General features: G+C 47.9%; 2 protein-coding genes across 3 annotated transcripts in view; one reads left to right on the top strand and one right to left on the bottom strand.

The window, feature by feature from the left end:
- LOC140428772 (uncharacterized protein C13orf42) overlaps positions 1–4,596 on the bottom strand; it is a 35,552-nt gene extending 30,956 nt beyond the window's left edge. Inside the window, exon 1 of the mRNA XM_072515467.1 lies at positions 4,549–4,596. Coding sequence (XP_072371568.1) covers positions 4,549–4,593 — 45 coding nt within the window. The 5' untranslated portion in view covers positions 4,594–4,596. The remainder of the gene's footprint in view (positions 1–4,548) is intronic.
- Positions 4,597–7,390: 2,794 nt separating this feature from the next.
- Positions 7,391–19,613, top strand: part of LOC140428126 (protein FAM124A) — a 68,021-nt gene continuing 55,798 nt past the window's right edge. The window contains exons 1-4 of one of the 2 annotated variants that reach the window (XM_072514214.1): positions 7,391–7,444; positions 9,161–9,327; positions 13,414–13,565; positions 17,348–17,379. In XM_072514214.1, coding sequence (XP_072370315.1) covers positions 13,510–13,565; positions 17,348–17,379 — 88 coding nt within the window. In that variant the 5' untranslated portion in view covers positions 7,391–7,444; positions 9,161–9,327; positions 13,414–13,509. The remainder of the gene's footprint in view (positions 7,445–9,160; positions 9,328–13,413; positions 13,566–17,347; positions 17,380–19,613) is intronic. The other variant, XM_072514215.1, reaches the window with a different exon arrangement.

Below are 19,613 nucleotides of genomic sequence, written 5' to 3'. Positions count from 1 at the left end.
AAGCCAGGACGGCATTGGGGCGGTGCTCCTTCAGCGAGATGAGTCCTCGTCCTGGGCTCCAGTGGCGTATGCCTCCAGGGCCATGATGCCCACTGAGCAACGGTACGCTCAGATTGAGAAGGTGTGTCTGGGCCTCCTAACAGGAATAGTCAAGTTCCATAACTATGTTTATGGCCTGCCGAAATTCACGGTAGAGACGGACCACAGGCCTCTAGTCCACATAATCCAGAAGGATTTAAACGACATGACACCTCGGTTACAGTGTATTTTTCTAAAGCTACGACGCTACGACTTCGAACTGGTCTACACGCCAGGTAAAGAGCTGATCGTTGCAGATGCCCTCTCCAGGTCCATTACCACACCGCATGAACAAAGTGACTTCATTTGCCACATAGAATCCCAAGTGCAGTTGTGTGCCTCGAACCTTCCGGCCTCCGACGAACGGGTGGTCCAAATTCATGAGGAGACAACCAAGGATCCTCTGCTGCAGTGCGTAATGCAGCACCTCAGCAATGGCTGGCAGAAAGGACAATGTCCCCAGTTCTATAACGTAAAAGACGACCTGAAAGTGGTGGAGGGAATCCTTCTGAAACGCGACAGAATTGTAATTCCTCAAAGTATGCGTGCTATGGTGCTGGGCGAACTCCATGAGGGTCACCTTGGGGTCGAGAAATGCCTAAGCAGAGCTCGAGAGGTGGTCTATTGGCCGGGGATTAGCCAGGACATTGCCGACACAGTCCTCAATTGCCCTACCTATCAGAAGTTTCAACCAGCTCAACCCAAAGAAACGTTGCAGCAGTACGAGATCGTGACCTCTCTGTGGTCCAAAGTCAGTGTAGACCTTTTCCACGCTAAGGGGCGTGACTACGTACTCCTGGTCGACTACGTCTCCAGTTACCCAGAAGTAGTGAAACTGTCCGACCTCACATCGAAGACGGTAATCAAAGCCTGCAAAGAAACGTTCGCCAGACATGGGATACTGCTCACGGTAATGAGCGATAGCAATCCTTGCTTTTACAGCCAGGAATGGTCTGACTTCGCACAGTCCTACAACTTCCGCCACGTTACCTCCAGTCCCCACTACCCGCAGTCAAACGGGAAGGCTGAAAAAAGTGTCCACATTGTAAAGCGGCTGCTGTGCAAAGCTGCAGATTCAGGCTCCAATTTTAACCTGGCGATGCTGGCATACAGGGCGACCCCACTGTCCACTGGATTGTCTCCAGCCCAGATGCTCATGAATCGCACTCTGAGGACCACAGTTCCAGCCATCCACATTCCCGACCTTGACCACCTCCCGGTCCTACAGAAAATGCAGCAGCAACGGACCCACGTACGATGCCCATGCCACGGATCTGCCCGAGCTGGCCCCAACTGATCATGTTCGCGTAGAGTTGCCTGAGGGCGGCTGGTCAGCCACAGCTGTTGTGCTCAAACAAGTGGCCCCAAGATCATTCCTTGTCCGCATGGCTGATGGCTCCCTGCTATGGCGCAACAGACGGGCACTGCGAAGAGTTCCACGCCCGCTACCTGACCGGCGTGCCCTACCGCCTACGATGCCTTCTACAGACGTACCCTACCACGAGGCCACCGATCTACCAGCAATCCTGCCGGTCTACGCGCCCACCGCGATGCCAGCGATCCCGCCTCTCCAAGCGCAGGCAGCTCCGAATCTGCTTCTGCGGCGATCAACAAGAATTTGTCGCCCACCACAAAGACTGAATCTATAGACTGAGCTTTTGTACATTTTTGTGACTTCACCAATTGGACCTCTGTAAATATTGTTTAGTTTTGCTATGTATCTGCATTATCGCAACCTTCCTATGTATATATGTTCATTTAGACATCTTTCTGTATATAGTCAGGCACATATATAGATATATATTTATAAGCATCCACACCGTAATATTTTTTTTAATTAAAAAGGGGAGATGTCATAATATCCATGCATGTATATGATGAAGTGCAGACAGGCAGTGATTGACTCACAGGATGACCAGTAAGCACACAGCACAGTGCAGCCAATCACCAGACAGGACACCACCACTATAAAGCCAGAGGGCACTAGGTTTCCCGCTCTCTCTGGACCCAGCCACTGAGACAGTCAGAGTCCGCGAGCTAGCACAGTGCAGTAAATCTGGTCAGGCTAGTACAAGGTCTCCAGTCAGTCCAGTATAGTGTCGACCCACAGTTAAATATGTATGTTAGTTCTATCGTTCAATAAAACCGTGTTGGATCTTCTACAGTGTTACAGGTCTGTTACTCGCATCGCTGCATCAAATGCAGTCCACACCGAACCGACCTGCCTAACACATCAAGCACCTTTCATGTTATCAGCACATCCCTGAAGCAGGGGATGCTTCACAACTGATGGAGTGTAGTCACTGCTGTTAGGTAAGCAAACATGACAGTAAAGTCATGCACAATAAGATCCCAGAAGCAAGAATGTGAAGACGGACCAGTTTTGGTAACGTTGGTTGCTCTTCTTTTAGAAAATGCTGAGGGAACATTTACACCCAGCCTATCAGACAAGCAGGATTTAATATCTCATCTGAAAAAGGGCACCCCGGCAATGCAAGATTCCCTCAGTATTGCACTGGAGTGTCACACATATGCTAATGTGGGCTTTGATCCCATAACCAAATGACATTGACATGAATATGCTACCCCTGAGTCATGCTGACCATCTTGGCCCACTAAATGAGTGACCATTAAATCTCCAGATGGGATATATTGCTCAAGGAATTAAAGGAGAAAATGCTTTTTTACTCATTCCTGTAGAGTGGTCATCGCAGGTCAGGCTGGCATTTATTTTCCATCCAGGTTGCACTTGGGAAAGTGGTGTCATGCGAGCATTTTTCTGAGCTACAGTAGTCCATGTGGTGAAGGTGTTACCTCAAGGTTGTTAGGTTGAGAATTCCAGGTCTTTGGCTCAGTGCTATGAAGGAATGACCAATGTATTGAGTGATTAAGCCTCGACGGAAATAAGTCAGTAATAACAAATGATGGAAATCTGAGTTTGTCATATCATCAGCACCTCATTTCCATGCTTACTCCTAAATATGGACAGGCAGTTCCACTGTCCATAGGAAATGATGGGATGAAATAGGGACATGGTCACGAATCTTCCTTTCACCCCCGCCCCCCCCCCCGCTATGGACAAGACCACTCGGCCCCTCGAGCCTGCTCCACTATTCAGTAAAATCATGGCTGATCTGATTGTGGCCACAACTCTGTAGTCCCACCCAACCCCCGATAACCTTTGACTCATTCATTAGTCAATAATCTATCCAAATCAGCCTTAAATATATTCAATGGCCCTGCCTCCACCATTCTCTGGGGGAAGAGAGGTCAAAAGACACATGATCCATGAGAGAAATGTTTCCCCACAGCTACTTCTTCAATGGGAGGTCCCTTATTGTTAAACCGTGTCCTACTCTCTCCCACTAGGAGAAACATCCTTTCAGCATCCACCCTGTCTCAGAAGCTGCCCCAAAATCAGCTGCAATGCAACATCAGGGGCGAGATTCTCCGACCCCCGCCGGGTCGGAGAATCGCTGGGGACTGGCGTGAATCCCGCCCCCGCCGGTTGCCAAAGTCTCCGGCACCGGAGATTCGGCGGGGGCGGGCCCCCCCGCGCGATTCTCCGGTCCGAATGGGCCGAAGTCCCGCCGCTAAAATGCCTGTCCCGCCGGCATAGATTAAACCACCTACCTTACCGGCGGGACAAGGCGGCGCGGGCGGGCTCCAGGGTCCTGGGGGGGGCGCGGGGCGATCTGGCCCCGGGGGGTGCCCCCACGGTGCCTGGCCTGCGATCGGGGCCCACCGATCCGCGGGCGGGCCTGTGCCGTGGGGGCACTCTTTCCCTTCCGCCTTCGCCACGGTCTCCACCATGGCGGAGGCAGAAGAGACACCCTCCAATGCGCATGCGCGGGAATGCCGTCAGCGACCGCTGACGCTCCCGCGCATGCGCCGCCTGGAGATGTCATTTCCGCGCCAGCTGGCGGGGCACCAAAGGCCTTTTCCACCAGCTGGCGGGGTGGAAATTCGTCCGGCGCCGGCCTAGCCCCTTAAGGTTGGTGCTCGGCCCCCAAAGATGCGGAGCATTCCGCACCTTTGGGGCGGCGCGATGCCCGACTGATTTGCGCCGTTTTGGGCGCCAGTCGGCGGACATCGCGCCGTTTCCGGAGAATTTCGCCCCAGATCTTGTTGAGCTTCCATATTTTATTGAAACAGCATTAATTGAAGATAAGGCAAATAATGGGGAAGTGCCTAGCAGCTCCAGACTGCAAGAACGTATTTCTCTTGCCATTCTGCTGCCAGAGCAGAATAAAGTTGCCATAGTCCTAGATGACCATAGGCTGCTTTTCCCTTTGAGGCGGAGAGCTGATTGGTGCCGGTTTAACCTGACGATCACCACATCTCAGGCAAGGGAATTGGACCCACACTCTACATCACAAACCAGCCGTCCAGCCAACAGAGCTAAACCAGACACTGTGAAGATATCCACTTCGAAGCACCTTTTAGTTCACTTACAATTGAATAACTTACTTTAATATTCAGGAAATGGGGCATCAGAGACAAAAGCAGCTGCATGTGTCTGTGTCCCGCACGGCATAGTGGTTAGAGTTACTCGGCAGAGGGGGTTAAGAGTTGAAACCTGATAGACTTTGTGTTTATTTGAAGACCCACTATATTTAAGTCATTGCATTCCAAATGTCTAACAAATGTCACGCAGCACTGATACAATGCATTTGAAGTTTACATTCTAGATAGTCTTTATCCTCATCTCAGAGAATGATGTTTTTCTATTTAAAATGTTTGCTTCCCTTTAACAACCTTGTTAACCCCGCCAGCACCGCAAAGAATTTACTCATTGAAATGCTCCTGTGCTTCAGGGGTCTCCTAAGAGAGTTTCTTTCAATTTTGGGAGCATAAGGGAATTACTGCAGCCAACTTGCACAAAGCCAGTTCCCACAAACTGCAATTTGATAGTGGCCTGATAATCGGTTCTTTAAATAATGTCATGGGTCCCTGTGCCTGAGAAGACAGACACAACATCAATGTTGTCACCTGTAAGACCACACCTCTGACAGAGCAGCGCTCCCCCTGTACTGTGGTAAAGTATTTGCCTGGAAATTATTCTAAGGTCCCTAGAGGGACTCAAATCCTTAACATTTGGACTCCGAGGGGAGAAATATACCACCAAACCACAGCTTTTTTTTCTGATATTGTTCAACTTTTCAGCTCCTTCGCCAGCTCCCCATCTCTATCAGATCACAGCTGATCTGTATTTCAATTCCATTTACCTGCCTTAGCTTCATATAACTTGACACCCCTACCCAACAGAAATCGACCAATCTCAGTTTGGAATATTTCAGTTAACACCCAGCATCCACCACCCTATTGTGAGGGACAGTGGTGGAGGAAGGATTCCAGAGCCCCACCACCCTTCCTGATTTCACTTCTAAATGGCTTACCACTACATGGAAAATTGTGTCCCCTTCTTCTGAATTCCCCCACTACATCAAATATTTTCTCTACTTTGACCCTACAAGATCCCTCTATCATGTCAGAGATCTCTAATGTGGAAAGGATATAATCACATTATATCTATGCTATTGATTATTAATAGGTACAAAAAGACCACTGTAAAAGTTTTCAATTCACCCTTATTACTTGTCTTTCTTTGCAAACAGCAATCTGTCCATTAAGGAAGGGACAAACAAATATTCGATAAAATTGGGAGCAAATTGGGCAGGATTCTCCACCCCGCCAGATCTGTTTTCTGGCGCAGCATGCCCCCACCAGCAGTGGGATCCTCCGTCCCGGCAGCCAGCCAATGGGGTTTTCCATTGTGGCCAACCCCAAGCTGTCGGGAAATCCGTGGGCGTGAGTGCGCTGCAGGCGAAGAGGAGGATCCCACCAATGGAGAATCCCGCCCAATGACTTTGCTAAATATGTCAACCTCTCTGTCCCTTCTTAACGCTGACAGTGTTCAGTAATGAGTAACAAGGTAGACAAAACCTGTATTTATGTTTGTACCTTAACATGATCTCAGGATGGCCCAAAATGCTTTACAGCAAATGAAGTACTTCTGAAGGGCAGTTACTGTTGTAAGGTAGACAAACATGATAGCCAATTTGTGCAAAAGCAAGCTCCCACAGACAGCCAATGAATGACTAATCAGCTCATCTGTTTTTTGGTGTGCTGGGGAGCAAGGAATGCTAATCAGGACATTGGGGAAACTCAGTGCTCTCTTTAAAATGGGAAGGTGCGTCTTGCCCTGAGTAGTGTTACCTAGGCTTAGCATCTCAACCACAAAAACAGCATCTTCAATGATGGTGAAGTGAATCCTTCACTGATTGCTGAAGAAACACCACTACCATTACTATAATAAAGACTTGCATTTATATAGTGCCTTTCATAAATTCAGGCTGTCCCAATGCACTGTTACTTGCAGAAAAAGCATGGATAATGTATTGACCAGTTTAGGGTGATGTGCTTTCCCCCCACTCATTTGCCTAACATGATTTGCACAGCAATGAAGTCTGCTTTTACAACAGTTCGCAACACCTCACTGCCACTTGTAACACAAAACGAAGATAAAACATAGATTAATTAGCATCTTCTCATTCAGCGGGGCAAGTGGAAAAGCCGGCAAATGCACCTATTTTGCAATCACAATGTTTCCCTGCTGCTGTCTGATCCTCTTTAGCCCCATCCCCCTGAGGGAGCTTTGATGCAGAACAATGAACATTTCTACAACAGAAGGCAGCCCTGTGGCCATAAAACATTCTACAATAATCCTCAGGCTGTCGGAACATCCCTGCAGTTTAACCCAGTCTCAAATCCTTTTTCCCCCTTTATTGGAGCAACATTTGATCTTTGGAAAAACAGGAGGCTGAAATTATGCTTTGAGCAATGGATTCACAACTTATTTGAAGCATCTCAAATCAAGCGAAGAGGGGTCACAAGAGGATGCAGGATATAGGCAAAACATGGCCTAGCCCAGGATTTGAACTTAGCTTCTATGGCATTTTCTTCCTCGTCCTTTTGTTCACTTTAATTGGTACCTCATTATATCCTGGGGAATAATTCCACAGTACTCGTGGAATGGAAAGCTCCATTTGAGCGTGACCAAACAGCCCACACATGCATCAAGAATTCCTTTTCTATAACAAGGTGTTACAGATGAAGTGGAGTTGGAGTCCAGGGGCATGTTATCCCAATTGAAAAGTAAGAAAGAACTTGCACCGATGAGCCCCCTCCCCCGCCCTCAGTCCTGTTTCAATCCCAGTACTGCTGTTGATGGATGGGAATACCGTCGCAAGAATTCTTCCAAGAACAGAAATTCCCACCTACAGTATGCAGCAGCTGGAATCCGTTAAATGCCAACAGGACTCAGCTTGAAGTAGCATTAAGGACAGCATGAAAATGGCTTGAGGTAAGCGTGGGGGGTAGAGGATCAGATTACACCAAACAAGAAGGAGAAGAAGAAAATGGATGGTAGTATACAAGGAAGACAGGGAGAAAACAATGCTAATGAAGGGGGCAGAATATAAGGGGAAAATGGAAGGTGAATGAATGGAGGACATGAAAGCGGGAGGGAAAGGTGGAAGGAACTTTGAGTTTGGGGGGCAGGAAAGAGCCAACACTGAGAGTGAAAGAGTATGAGTTTGAATTGGCTGGGAGAGTCAGTTTGAACTGTGGAAATAGCTGTGAGATAGTCTAACTCCTATGAGCTTGGATTGGAGAAGTACCGTTAGATGGAATATGATGAGTGTCAGTGTGGACTGGGGGCATTGAAGGTGGGAAGAGTTTCTCTGTGATATGGTGGAGAGTTGGATGTGGATCATGTGTCTCTCAGGTGAGTGAGGGCAGGTTGTTAAACCTATTAAACCTGTGCGATCACACGGTGTCCTAACCCGGTACAGAGGGGGTCGCGGAGGGAAGAGGACTCCTTGTGCGTCTGCTCCTTGGCCTGGCCAAGCTGACTATTAATAGGTCCAGGCAGCATGCGGTTGAAGGATTCATCCATCTCCACTGTTTGCTCCTCCTCCGTGGCTATGCTCACTACCAGGTGTCCCTGGAAAGGGAGCACACGGTGCCCTCTAGCATGCTCTAGGCCTTCCATGCCCGGTGGGCACCATGGGGACTGGAGTGTTTTATCAACCCCTTTAACCACATTTTGTTTTGATGTTTAACGTTTCCTGTGAGCTCCTGTTTATTTTGATGCAGTATCCCTTCAAGGATGTGCGTTTTAATTTAGCCCTCAATTTGTTGATTTTGTTTATTTGGTTTCCTAAAAGAAAGACACGGTGTCCTCGGCAGATCCAAATAAAGGAAAATTAAATGCAGTGATAAACCACTTTTGTTGCTGAGAGGATAATTTTATTGTATATGTATTATGTGAGTCTTTGAAGCCACTGGGTGGAAATGCAGCGGCCAAGCGTCTGTCTCAGTGAAGAGGAGGCCTCCCTGATTTTGAGATCCCGACCCTCATTGAAATGTTCTGGGTGAGCTGCAGAGCCGGGCTCCTGACAAAGCGTGTCGGACTGAAGACTGAAAACCCAGGGGTGGCGAAGAGGGGGCCGAGGGCAGAATTCCTGCTCCTCCAAGACCCACAAAGGTAACTGCACGCCCAGCTCTGTACGAACCACTTTCTTCCATCGCCTGTAGAACTAGGCACACCCTGACTGGTTCCAGTCTAAAATGGCAATTGCCATCACAGGACCCCATTGCCTGGGGTGGACAGTCTCTTTGTCACCTGGTGGTCAGCCTTTTTCAAAATGGAGGTAATAGGGTTATCCCACCCGATTTCCATGGGCAATGCCACATTAACCCCAGGAGAAGGGCAGGGACAATTAACCCCTTGGTGACCTCACCGATTTAGTACACATAAGAAAAAAAAACTACTTTCTCTTCATTAGAATTGCCCCATGCGCTATAACGACTTTTAGTTTGTCCAGACGCCGAAGTAATTTCCAATGATGTGAAATGCTCTTCAGTGTATTACCAATTTTAGCTTCAAGGATCAAAATGGTGAATATATTAGTTCAGAACTCAGATTCTTCGAGAGTATTAGAAGCTCGATTCTGCATCCTTTTTTTTTGCAACCCTTGTATTATTATTTTTTTAAAAACTCTGCGCTATTCTTCAGTCCCTCTGGTCATTGTCCATCTCAAGACTCGGAAAGCCAGCCCAGCCCAGGAGAGGTGGAGCCTGGGTGACTGGGCGACCGGGACACGGGAGGAGAGGCGAGTGGAGTGGAAACAGAGCAATGGAGAGGAAAGGTCCAGGGGAGGACTCGGGAGCAGAGACCGGAGGGTAAGCGAGTATGTGTGTGTGTGTGTGCACAAAAATCAGACTGTAACAATTGGAGAAGTTATATGTGTCTGTAATTGCAAGTCTCTTTGTGAGATTGTCACTGTGTGTGTAATAGAGAGAGAAAGAGAGGAGACAAAGTAATTGTCAGTCCTGGTAACTGATCCGTGTTAAACGGTCCCTGGGGAACCTGCTGTGAACGCACTGAATGAGGTCCCCATTTGAAAGACAGTTTCCTCCTAAGTAACAATACACATGGCCACAGGAACAACGCCTTTGAGTTTTATTTTTAATTGGATGATGTGCTTTTTTGTTTATATGTGATATAAATCTTTCTCTCTCTCTAAATATGTCTATCTCTCACATATCCAGCCTCTGAAAGCTGTCAAAAGTTAGGCTTGTTAAAAAGAATTGCAGCTATCTGTCACTGGCAGGTGTGGGGCTCTTGGTAATCCCTGGAACATGACATGGGGTGAAGCTGTGACTAACTGGTTATGTGAGAAGCAGCATGGCCTACAGCGAACACAGGGGTTAGATTTCGCAGCTAGGAATGAATGGCACAACTGTCTGACTCTAATACAATCAGTAAGATGCAGTGTGCGCCAGTTCCCAGATAAGAGCACCACCATGTCACTCAAAGGTAACATTCTTGAAACAAAGGAGATGGAACTCTTGTGGATGTTGGAGCTTTTTTTCAGCAGCATCAATGTTTTTGTTCTCTCCCAAATGTTCCAGTGGACCCCTCTTTGACCTCCCCCCCCCCCCCCCCATCCACAGAAATGTGAGTTCATCCATATGGTACCCATATCCTAACCTGCATCAAGTCACATTTACTAATCACCTCTGTGCTCGCTGACCTACACCCTCTCCCGGCCCACTAGCGCCATGATTTTCAAATTCTCCTTTTGAATCCCTGGATAACCTCGCCCTTCCTCCAACCCCACACCCCTGTTGAGATCTCTGCATTTCTCCATCGGTGAATCCCACACTCCTCTTGCCCCAGTATTAGCAGCTGTGCCTTCAGCCATCTATGTGGTAAACTCTGGAACTCGCTGCCCAAATCATAGAATCCCTCCAGTGCAGAAGGGGGCCATTCGACCCATCGAGTCTGCACCGATCCATCGAATGAGCAATCTACCCATACCCACTCCCCCTTTTCCCCATAACCTAACCTGCGCATCTAGGACTGTGGGAGGAAACCGGAGCACCCGGAGGAAACCCACGCAGACAGAGGGAGAATGTACAAACTCCACATAGACAGTCACCCGAGGCCAGAATTGAACCCGGGTCTCTGGCACTGTGAGGCAGCAGTGCTAACCACTGTTGCCACCGTGCCGCCCCATCTCTCAACCATTCGACCTCTCACTTTGCTCCATTGAGAACCTTCTCACAAACCTGACACATCGGCCAAGTTTTTGTATGTCCTGCTTTGCTTGACTATACTCTAACCACCTTGGGACATTTGACGTTAAAGGTGTTAGATAAATGTAAGTTGATGTTGTCATTTTATGATGCAATACAATGATGACCGTGCATTTTCCTGTGTTTGTAAACAGCTTAATTAATTCCATTTTTTAGAAATGACGACGATAGGTACCTGGGAGTGAGTTTGGAAATTGGAATCTGGCAAAGGGATTTGGATGGTCATCAGAAGCAAAGCTAACAGAAACGATAAGCATTATCTAGGTCCAGCAATTAGAATCCAGCCTTGGAATTTATTTGCTCGTATCTATTTCCTCAATAATGTAGCAAGCACTGAACTGGCGGGCTTCTCACAACATCTCTGTCCGACAGCTTTTGAATCCGTTCTGTTCAGTGGAATACAGAGAGCTCATACATCCTCCAGTCAGTCCACACGCACAAGTACAGAAACCCTCTCTCACTGCTACCCAAACGCCAGTTCAATTTACTGATTGTGGTGAAACATTTGGGAAATCAAGATTTTAGTTAAGAACAAAAACGGAAATTTGTCCCAATTTCAGGACACCCAAAATGTGTTTGACAATCATTGCAATATCTGGAAGTGTGGTCACTGTTAGAACGCAGGGAACTCCTAACTCCATCGTGCAGCAATGGAGTCTTGAGCAGATAACCTATTTAGGGATGGTGACTGAGGAACAAATGTTGGCCAGGACCCGAGGGGAGATCTCCCCCGCTCTTCTTCCAATTTGTAGAATCTTCAATGCCCACCCGAGACAAAAACAGCCCTCGATTTAACGTCTTATTGGAAAGATGACAACCTTGCCCTCACCATTGCACACTTCCCCTGCCCTCCCCACACCACACCCCACACCCACCCTGACAGTGCAGCACTCCTTCAGTACTGCACTGGTGTGCAATCCTGGATGATGTGCTCAGGTTTCTGGAGTGGGACTGGAACTCACAACCTTCTGATTCAGAGACGAGATGGATGAATGGGTGAAAAGATAATGCACAGCCAGACTTTTCACTTACACTTCAGTGCTTTGAATACGGGCATAAGTTGCGCAAATGTGCCTTGTATTCCCTTGAATATAGAAGGTGAGGAGTGATCTGATTGAAGGATTTGATGCTGAGAAACTATTTCACTCATGGGGGGCCAGGGGAGGAGAATCCTGAGCAAGGAGGCACAATCTTAAAATTAGAGCGGGACATTCAGGAATGGAAGCAGAGAGTGTTTTACTGCACAAGGTGTAGTGGAAATTTGGAAATTGCTTTCCCCAAACGTCTGTGGATGTTGGGGGTCAATTGGAGTTTTTAAGTGTGAAATCAATAGAGTTTAGTTCAGTAAGACTGTTGGCAGATATGGAGTAAGGGCAGCAGACACATGGGAACACCACCGCCTGTACATTCCCCTCCAAGTCACTCACCATTCTGACTTGGAAATATATCACCGTTCCTTCACTGTCGCTGGGTTGAAATCCTGAATCTACCTCCCTCATAGTACACCATGGGGACTGCAGCGGTTCAAGAAGGCAGCTCACCACCACCTTCTCATGGGCAATTAGGGATGGGCAATAAATGCTGGCCAAGCCAGTGATGCCCTCATCTTGTAATTTTTTAAAAATCGAATTGAGGTACAGGTCAGCCGTGATCCAATTGAAAGGTGGAACTGGCTTAAAGGACTAATGGCTTCCCCTGTTTCTAGTGATCCAAGTGTAGCTTCTGAACATCAGTCCCTTCATAGGGCAGCACGGAAGCATAGTGGTTAGCACTGTTGCTTCACAGCTCCAGAGTCCCAGGTTTGATTCCTGGCTTGGGTCACTGTCTGTGCGGAGTCTGCACGTTCTCCCCGTGTCAGCGTGGGTTTCCCCCCACAGTCCAAAGATGTGCAGGGTAGGTGGATCAAGGCCATGCTAAATTGCCCTTAGTATCCAAAAAGGTTAGGTAGGGGTTACTGGGTTACGGGGATAGGGTGGAGGTGTGGGCTTAAGTAGGGTGCCCTTTCCAGGGGCAGGTGCAGACTCGATGGGCCAAATGGCCTCCTTCTGCACTGTAGATTCTATGATTCTATGAACCTTGAGATTAATAATGAGATTAATAATTGGAGGATTTTAGGAATATTGTCTTCTAAATACTGGGTTAAAAGCCTGGGGGTATCTGTGGCTGCAGTGATCGTGGTTTTAAAAAGGATTTTGTTTTGCTTTTAGGGAATGGCAGGTGAAATTGACAAGGAATGTGTTTTTCAGTCTAGGCCAGGCATTGACAAACTTGGGGGCGTGACCCGCGGTGGGTCGCGGGCGGGTGTCGGGTGGGTCGCGGAGCCGTCCGTCGCGGCGCTCCCGATCGCGCAAATCTGCGCGCAACAGCCGCAGTAGCCGGTTGTTAATAACGCCGGCTGCAAGCAGCCTTCAAAATGGCCACGAACATGTAAAAAAAATGCGGTTGCACTGCGCATGCGCACCAGATCATCGGCACACATGCGCAAAACTATACGCATGCGCTCCAATGATTGGGCACGCATGCACAGTGCGGCCGCTTTTTTTTTTAAACGGTCGCAGCTTTTTGTTTTACAAGTTCGGGGGGTATTTATTCATTTTCTTCATTTATTTTATTCATTTAATTTTTTTTTATAAGTTCGGAGGGGTTTTATTTGATAAAATTTTACAGGAAAATAATGCAGAACTTTGGATAGTTGGAGACTCCATACTTTCCGACACCGGAAGACTTCACCTTCATCCAACAGGTTCCATTGGAGGAGCGTGTATGAGGGCCAAAGGGACCCAAAACCATTTCCTCCATTTTTGTCAGCAGCAAACAAGGTAAGAGAAAATGGTGGGTCGTGCAGGTCAGCCGGCGTGGGTCGCGAAGGTCGGCCGGCGTGGGTCGCGAGGGTCAGCCGAGTTGGATCCCGAAGGTTGGCTGGTTGGTAAAAATGGGTCCCCGGGAAAAAGTTTGAAGAACACTGTTCTAGGCTAATGGGCTGTGTTTGACTGGGGAGGTCATGGACGTGTTAATGTGCCTTTGCAGAGAGAATTTGTTTTTTTTAATCTTGTGGAGATGAGGTCATTACTGGGCGGGGCAAGTGAATGAGTCAGACATTTTGAGAAGTTGTGGAGAGAGGCAGTTTTGGAGAAAGCTGTGGAGAGAGACAGAGTTTGGGAGACAGGCTTTTGGAAGAGAAGTGAAGTCTGATCTGGTAATCCTTGTTATTTGGACCAAAGATAAAGGCATTTTTCTTTCCCAATAGGATAGGGGGAAAAGAGTAATAATATTTTAAAGCAGAGCAGTCTCATCTGAAGACAAAGAAGAGGCTGAAACCATCTAGTGGAAGCAGCTATTTGAAGATATTCAGCCAAAGTCTGAAGGGGTCCAAACAAGAGCCAGAATAGGGGGCGGGATTCTCCGAGCCGAAATTGGGTGGGCACGGGGGTGGAAAATGGGCATCAAACTCGAGATCGGGTCCGACGCCGCTCCTGCGATTCTCCAGTCCCCGGAGAATCACCGGCAATCGCGCGCGTGCGGTCGACGTGGTGCCGGTTGGGGGCCATGGAAAGAGGCCCCCGCGGTGGTTCACCGAGCGCAGCTGGCCGAGTTCCCGACGTGGCTCTCTCATGGTTCCACCCGTCGGGTACTTGGCGCGGTGGTTGCGGACTACCGCCCTGGTGGGGGTTCATTCACCGGGGGGGGGCCTCCAGGATGGGCAAGCTACCGATCGGGGGCCACCGATCTGTGGGCGCGCACAATCTGGTGTGGGCCTATATTTTCGATGCCAATCCGCGGTGTGGGTTGGTCATGTCGCGCCGCGCAGCTGCCGCCCTGCGCATGCATGGACCACCGACCGGAATTGCAGGGCCCCGTATCGGCAGCCGGAGCTGCGAGGAGCACTCCGGGGCCCTGCTATCCCACTGCAAATCGGAGAATCACCCTGGACTTTCGCCAGGTAAATCCAGAGTGATTCCTCCGCGTTTTTTCGCGGGCATGGGGACATAGCCCCATTATTGGAGAATCCCGCCCCTGTTCTGTACTGCAAATATTACTCTATTGCCCCGCTAATTTTAAGCTGGATTGAGAGCTGCATGTTTCTTATCTTGTTGTTTAATAGGAAATTATATAGTTATGTTCAGGGATAATTGTAAGCTGTTCATTTTTGGGTGTGAAGTTAAAAGTTTAATATGGTATTTATAATAAATATTTTGTTTTAGAAATACCAAAGCTCTATTTTTTCATGCAATCACTCCTGGAGTTATCCACAGTCTTAAAATGAACTACCTAGGGTTTTGGTCCAGTGTCCTGGCCACTGTTGGGGTCTGGGTTCGTAATAATGGAGAGAAAGAACCTTTGGATATCTTAAATTGTTTGTATCTGCCTTTAAAATGGAAGCTGAAGACCTGTTTCAAGTTTAGATCTGGAGCAAGGCTTTGACTTGCTATCTGACCCATGCCCTTGGTCGTGTTACAAGCGATATACCCTGACAGCTGCTCCTGGTCAGGGATAGACCATTGTCAGTCAGTATTTTACATGCTTTATTAACTGACAAGCAGGTTTAACATTGCATAGCTAGTGTACCATTATTTTTACTCACTATGTATTTGAAAGGACATATATAGGTACATATAATCAAGGGTCAATTGTCTGTGCAAAATAATTGATCTTACATTGCTGAGTACTTGTAAAAGTATGATGGATACCTTCAACTGATATGAATTGTAATTTGTACTTTAAACATAATAACACTCCACAAGATGACTGCAATTGTAACCTCCTCCAGCCCCACAATCCACTGAGAACTCTTGCGCATCCTCAATTTCAATCGCTTTGTCATTGACAGTGGGCCCTAAGCTCCAGAATTCCTTCTTTAATCGGCTCCATCTCTCTAACCCCCCGACTTTTAACTCACTTCTTAAATCAACCATTTTGGTCACTAGCAGAATATCTCTTTATATGACTCGGTATGAAATTCTGTTGCTAACTCTCTGTGAGGTGCCTTGTTGGGACACTTTACTTTGTCGGAGATGTGTAAATGCATGTTGTTTTTGCCAGTCCATTTTAAAAAAACAAAGATGGAATTGATGAACTGGAATAATGGGAGCAATGATAATGCAACATCGTGTGTCTGCAGAAAACTGAGCTGAGAAATTTGATAGGCTAATTGTCCAATGCAGACGATGTATTTCGCTGGATTCTCCGATTCTGAGGCAATGTCCTGACGCCGGTGTGGGAACGGTGGCGTTTTACGACCAAAGATTCGGCGACAAACAGCCACCGATCCTCCGTTTGGCTGGGGGCTAGCAGCCGAGCAGCTTAGAGCACCCGGCTCTAGCTGCCGATACGGCCGGAGAATTTCCGGGTCCGTAGCTGTGCAAGCGCACGGCGGCAGTCTGCGGCGGCCATGCCGTACAACATGGCGCCGGATTCGCGCGGACCCGGCCTGCAAAATAGTGTCCCCCTTTTCGCCGGCTTGCGACCCCGGACCACCCCAGCCCGTGCCAAAGTCTCCCTGCCCGCGGGTCAGCTCTCCCCCAACCATGGCAGTGCTGGACTGAGTTTGCAGCCGCCACGCCGAGTTCCCGACAAAAGTAGCATGATTGACTCACGCCGTCGGTAACTTGCCCAGTCGAGGGCGGAGTATCGAGAGTGGGCCTCAAGCAGCGTCCTGAGGCCGTCAATACAGCATGTGGTGTACTCCTTTGGAGGGGGGGGGGCATCGCAAAAGCGCTGCCGCCCCCGATTTCGTCAGAAAACGGGATTCTCCGGTCGAACGCCAAACGCGATTTTGGCGTCGGCGACCGGAGAATCCCGCCCAATGTTGCATTTGCTTTGAGAGAGAGCTTCTGAGATTAGTAACAACTGAGGTGAGCTCAGTACCTTCGGAAGTGGTATCACTCTGAAACTTGTGATCCTACTCCATTCACAAACCCAGCCAAAAAGGTTTCTTTTTAAATGTCAAGGTTATTTAAAATGTACACATTGCATCATTGTGTGTCGGCAGGGAGCAGGTTTAAGGTTGTGATCTAACACCAATGATCTGCTGGCCTCCAGTGCTCATTATAGCTTTTCTTTTCACAGTTTGTAACATCCCTCACATATGCTTCAGTTAACTTCAGTATTTTAACTGTCTAACATCTGCATTATCTTGTTTATATAATCAAGCAGAAGGGGGCCCTGTCACATCCATTGACCTATTGACCCAGGTTCCAGGAAGTGACTTTCAGCAGTGCCTGTAGCCTTCAGGCACCATGGTCCTCAGAGGACTGTTGGTGATTAGGGACCTCCAATGAATTGTCCATGGTTATGCTTGGCAAAGTACTGGAGAGGTTTGGTTGTTGCGGAATTCTGAAGTATGTCTGACCAGAAATCTTTGCCACTTGTTCATGCCTGTCATCGGGCATGTTGTAAGGATTTACAGGCTGATAAACAACCTGTTCCGTCACATTACGCCCGCACTTCTGATGGCCGTCAAGTCCTGAGTGGAACAGCAACTCGGGGCTTCGAGCCTCCGCCTAGGGACACTATCCACTGTGCCAAGAGACCTCTTTCCTTTTAGCTAGAGCTTTCAAATGACTGATATGATGTACTAAAACTGTCACTATTTCTGTTTCAGGTCAGTCGACAGTCAAATGTCATCAACGAGCAGTGAGTATTAAGAGCATTTTCAATATGTTTATTTTCCTACTTGTCAAGTATATTGTATTGATCGGAGCAATTTGGATGTGACCACACAAAATCAAACTATTCTTGATCATGTACAACTGGAAGATGCTGCCTCATTACTGAGACTGTATCTACCCTGGCAACATGTAACTATTATTCCATATATTTCCAGTTCCGAAGTTTCCCTTCTATATTGCGGATTATTTTTATTCTTTCGGGCCATGTGGGCATCACTGGCTAGACCAGTATTTATTGCTCATCCCCAATTGTCCTTCAGAAGGTGGTGGTGAGCTGCCTTCTTGAACCGCTGCAGACCCTGAGGTGTAGGTACACCATAATGCTGTTCGGGATGGAGTTCCAGGATTCGACCCAACGACAGTGAAGGAGCGGTGATAAATTTCCAAGTCAGGATAATGTGTGACTTGGAGGGGAACTACCAGGTGGTGGTGTTCCCATGTGCCTGCTGCCCTTGTCCTTCTAGGTGATAGCGATCACAAGTTTGGAAGGTGCTGTTGAAGAAAACTTGCTGAGTTGTTACAGTACGTCTTGTAGATGGTATACACTGCTACCACTGTGTTGGGGGGAGTGAATGTTTGTGGAAAGGATGCCAATCAAGCAGGCTGCTTTGTCCTAGTAGTGTGAAACCACTTGAGTGTTGTTGGAGCTGTACTCATGCAGGCAAGTGGAGCACTATCCTAACTTGTGCCTTGTAGACAGTGGACAGGCTCTGGGGAGTCAGGAGTGAGTTACTCGCCACAGGATTCCTCGCCTTTGACCTGCTCTGGTGGCCACAATATTTATGTGGTTGATCCAGCTTAGTTTCTGATCAATGGTAACTCCCAGAATATTGTTAATGAGGCCTCAGCAATGGTAATGCCATTGAATGTCAAGGGGTAATGGTTAGATTCTCACTTATTGTAGATGGTCATTACCTACCACTTTTGTGGCACAAATGTAAATGCCACTTGTCAGCCCAAGCCTGAATATTTGAGGTCTTGCTGCATTTGGACATGGACTGCTTCATAGCTGAGGAGTCACAAATGGTGCTGAACATTGTGGAATCATCAGCGAACATCCTACTTCTGACCTTATGATGGAGGGAGGGCAGTTTATGAAACAGCTGAATATGGTTTGGCCTAGAACACTACCCTGAGGAACTTCTGCAGTGATGTCCTGGAGCTGAGATGACTGACCTCTAACTACCCAACCATCTTCTGTTATGCCAGGTATGAATGACTTCACTCAGTGGAGGATTTTCCTCCTGACTCCCGTTGACTCTAGTTTTGCAAAACTCCTTGACGCCATATTCAGACAAATGCTGCCATGATGTCAAAGGCAGTCACTCCCACCTTACCTCTTGAGTCCAGCTCGTTTGTCCATGTTTGAACCAAGGCTGTAATGAGGTCAGGAGCTTGAGTGGCCCTGGCAAAACTTAAACTGAGCGTCCATGAGCAGGTTATTGCCCAGTAAGTGCCGCTTGATAGCATTGTCGACACCCCTGCCATCACTTCGCTGATGATGGAGAGTATACTGATGGGGCGGTAATTGGTCGGGTTGGAATTGTGCTGTTTTTTGTGTACAGGACCTACCTAGGCAATTTTCCACATTGCCGGGAAGATGCCAGTGTTGTAGCTGTACTGGAAGAGCTTGGCTGAGGGCATGGCAAGTTCTGCAGCGCAAGTCTTCAGGACTATTGCCGGAATATTGTCAGGGCCCATTGCCTTTATACTATCCAGTGCCTTCAGCCATTAGTTGATATCACGTGAAGTGAACTGAATTGGTTGAAGACTGCCATCTGTGATGCTGGGGCCTCCAGAGACGGCTGAGATGGATCCACTCGATACTTCTGACTGAAGATTGTTGCAAATTCTTCAGAATATCGTTTGCACAGATGTACTGGGCTCCTCCCTTCATTGAAGATGGAGATTTTTTTTAAAAACATTTTTTTTAAATATAAATCTAGAATACCCAATTCTTTTTTTTTCCAACTAAGGGGCAATTTATTGTGGCCAATTCATCTTTGGGTTGTGGGGGAAAGACCCACACAGACACAGAGAGAATGTGCAAACTCCACAAGGACAATGATCCAGGCCCCACAAGGACAATGATCCGGGGCCAGGATCGAACCCTCGGAGTCGTGAGGCAGCAGTGCTAACCACTGTGCCACCATGCCGCCCCTTCCAAGGAAACCTCCTCCTTGTGAAATCGCTGAGCTC

The sequence above is a fragment of the Scyliorhinus torazame genome, chromosome 8 (genome assembly GCF_047496885.1).
Source record: "Scyliorhinus torazame isolate Kashiwa2021f chromosome 8, sScyTor2.1, whole genome shotgun sequence".
Lineage (NCBI taxonomy): Eukaryota > Metazoa > Chordata > Chondrichthyes > Carcharhiniformes > Scyliorhinidae > Scyliorhinus > Scyliorhinus torazame.
Note: the sequence above shows the minus strand (reverse complement) of the source record. Positions and strands in the feature narration are given on the sequence as shown.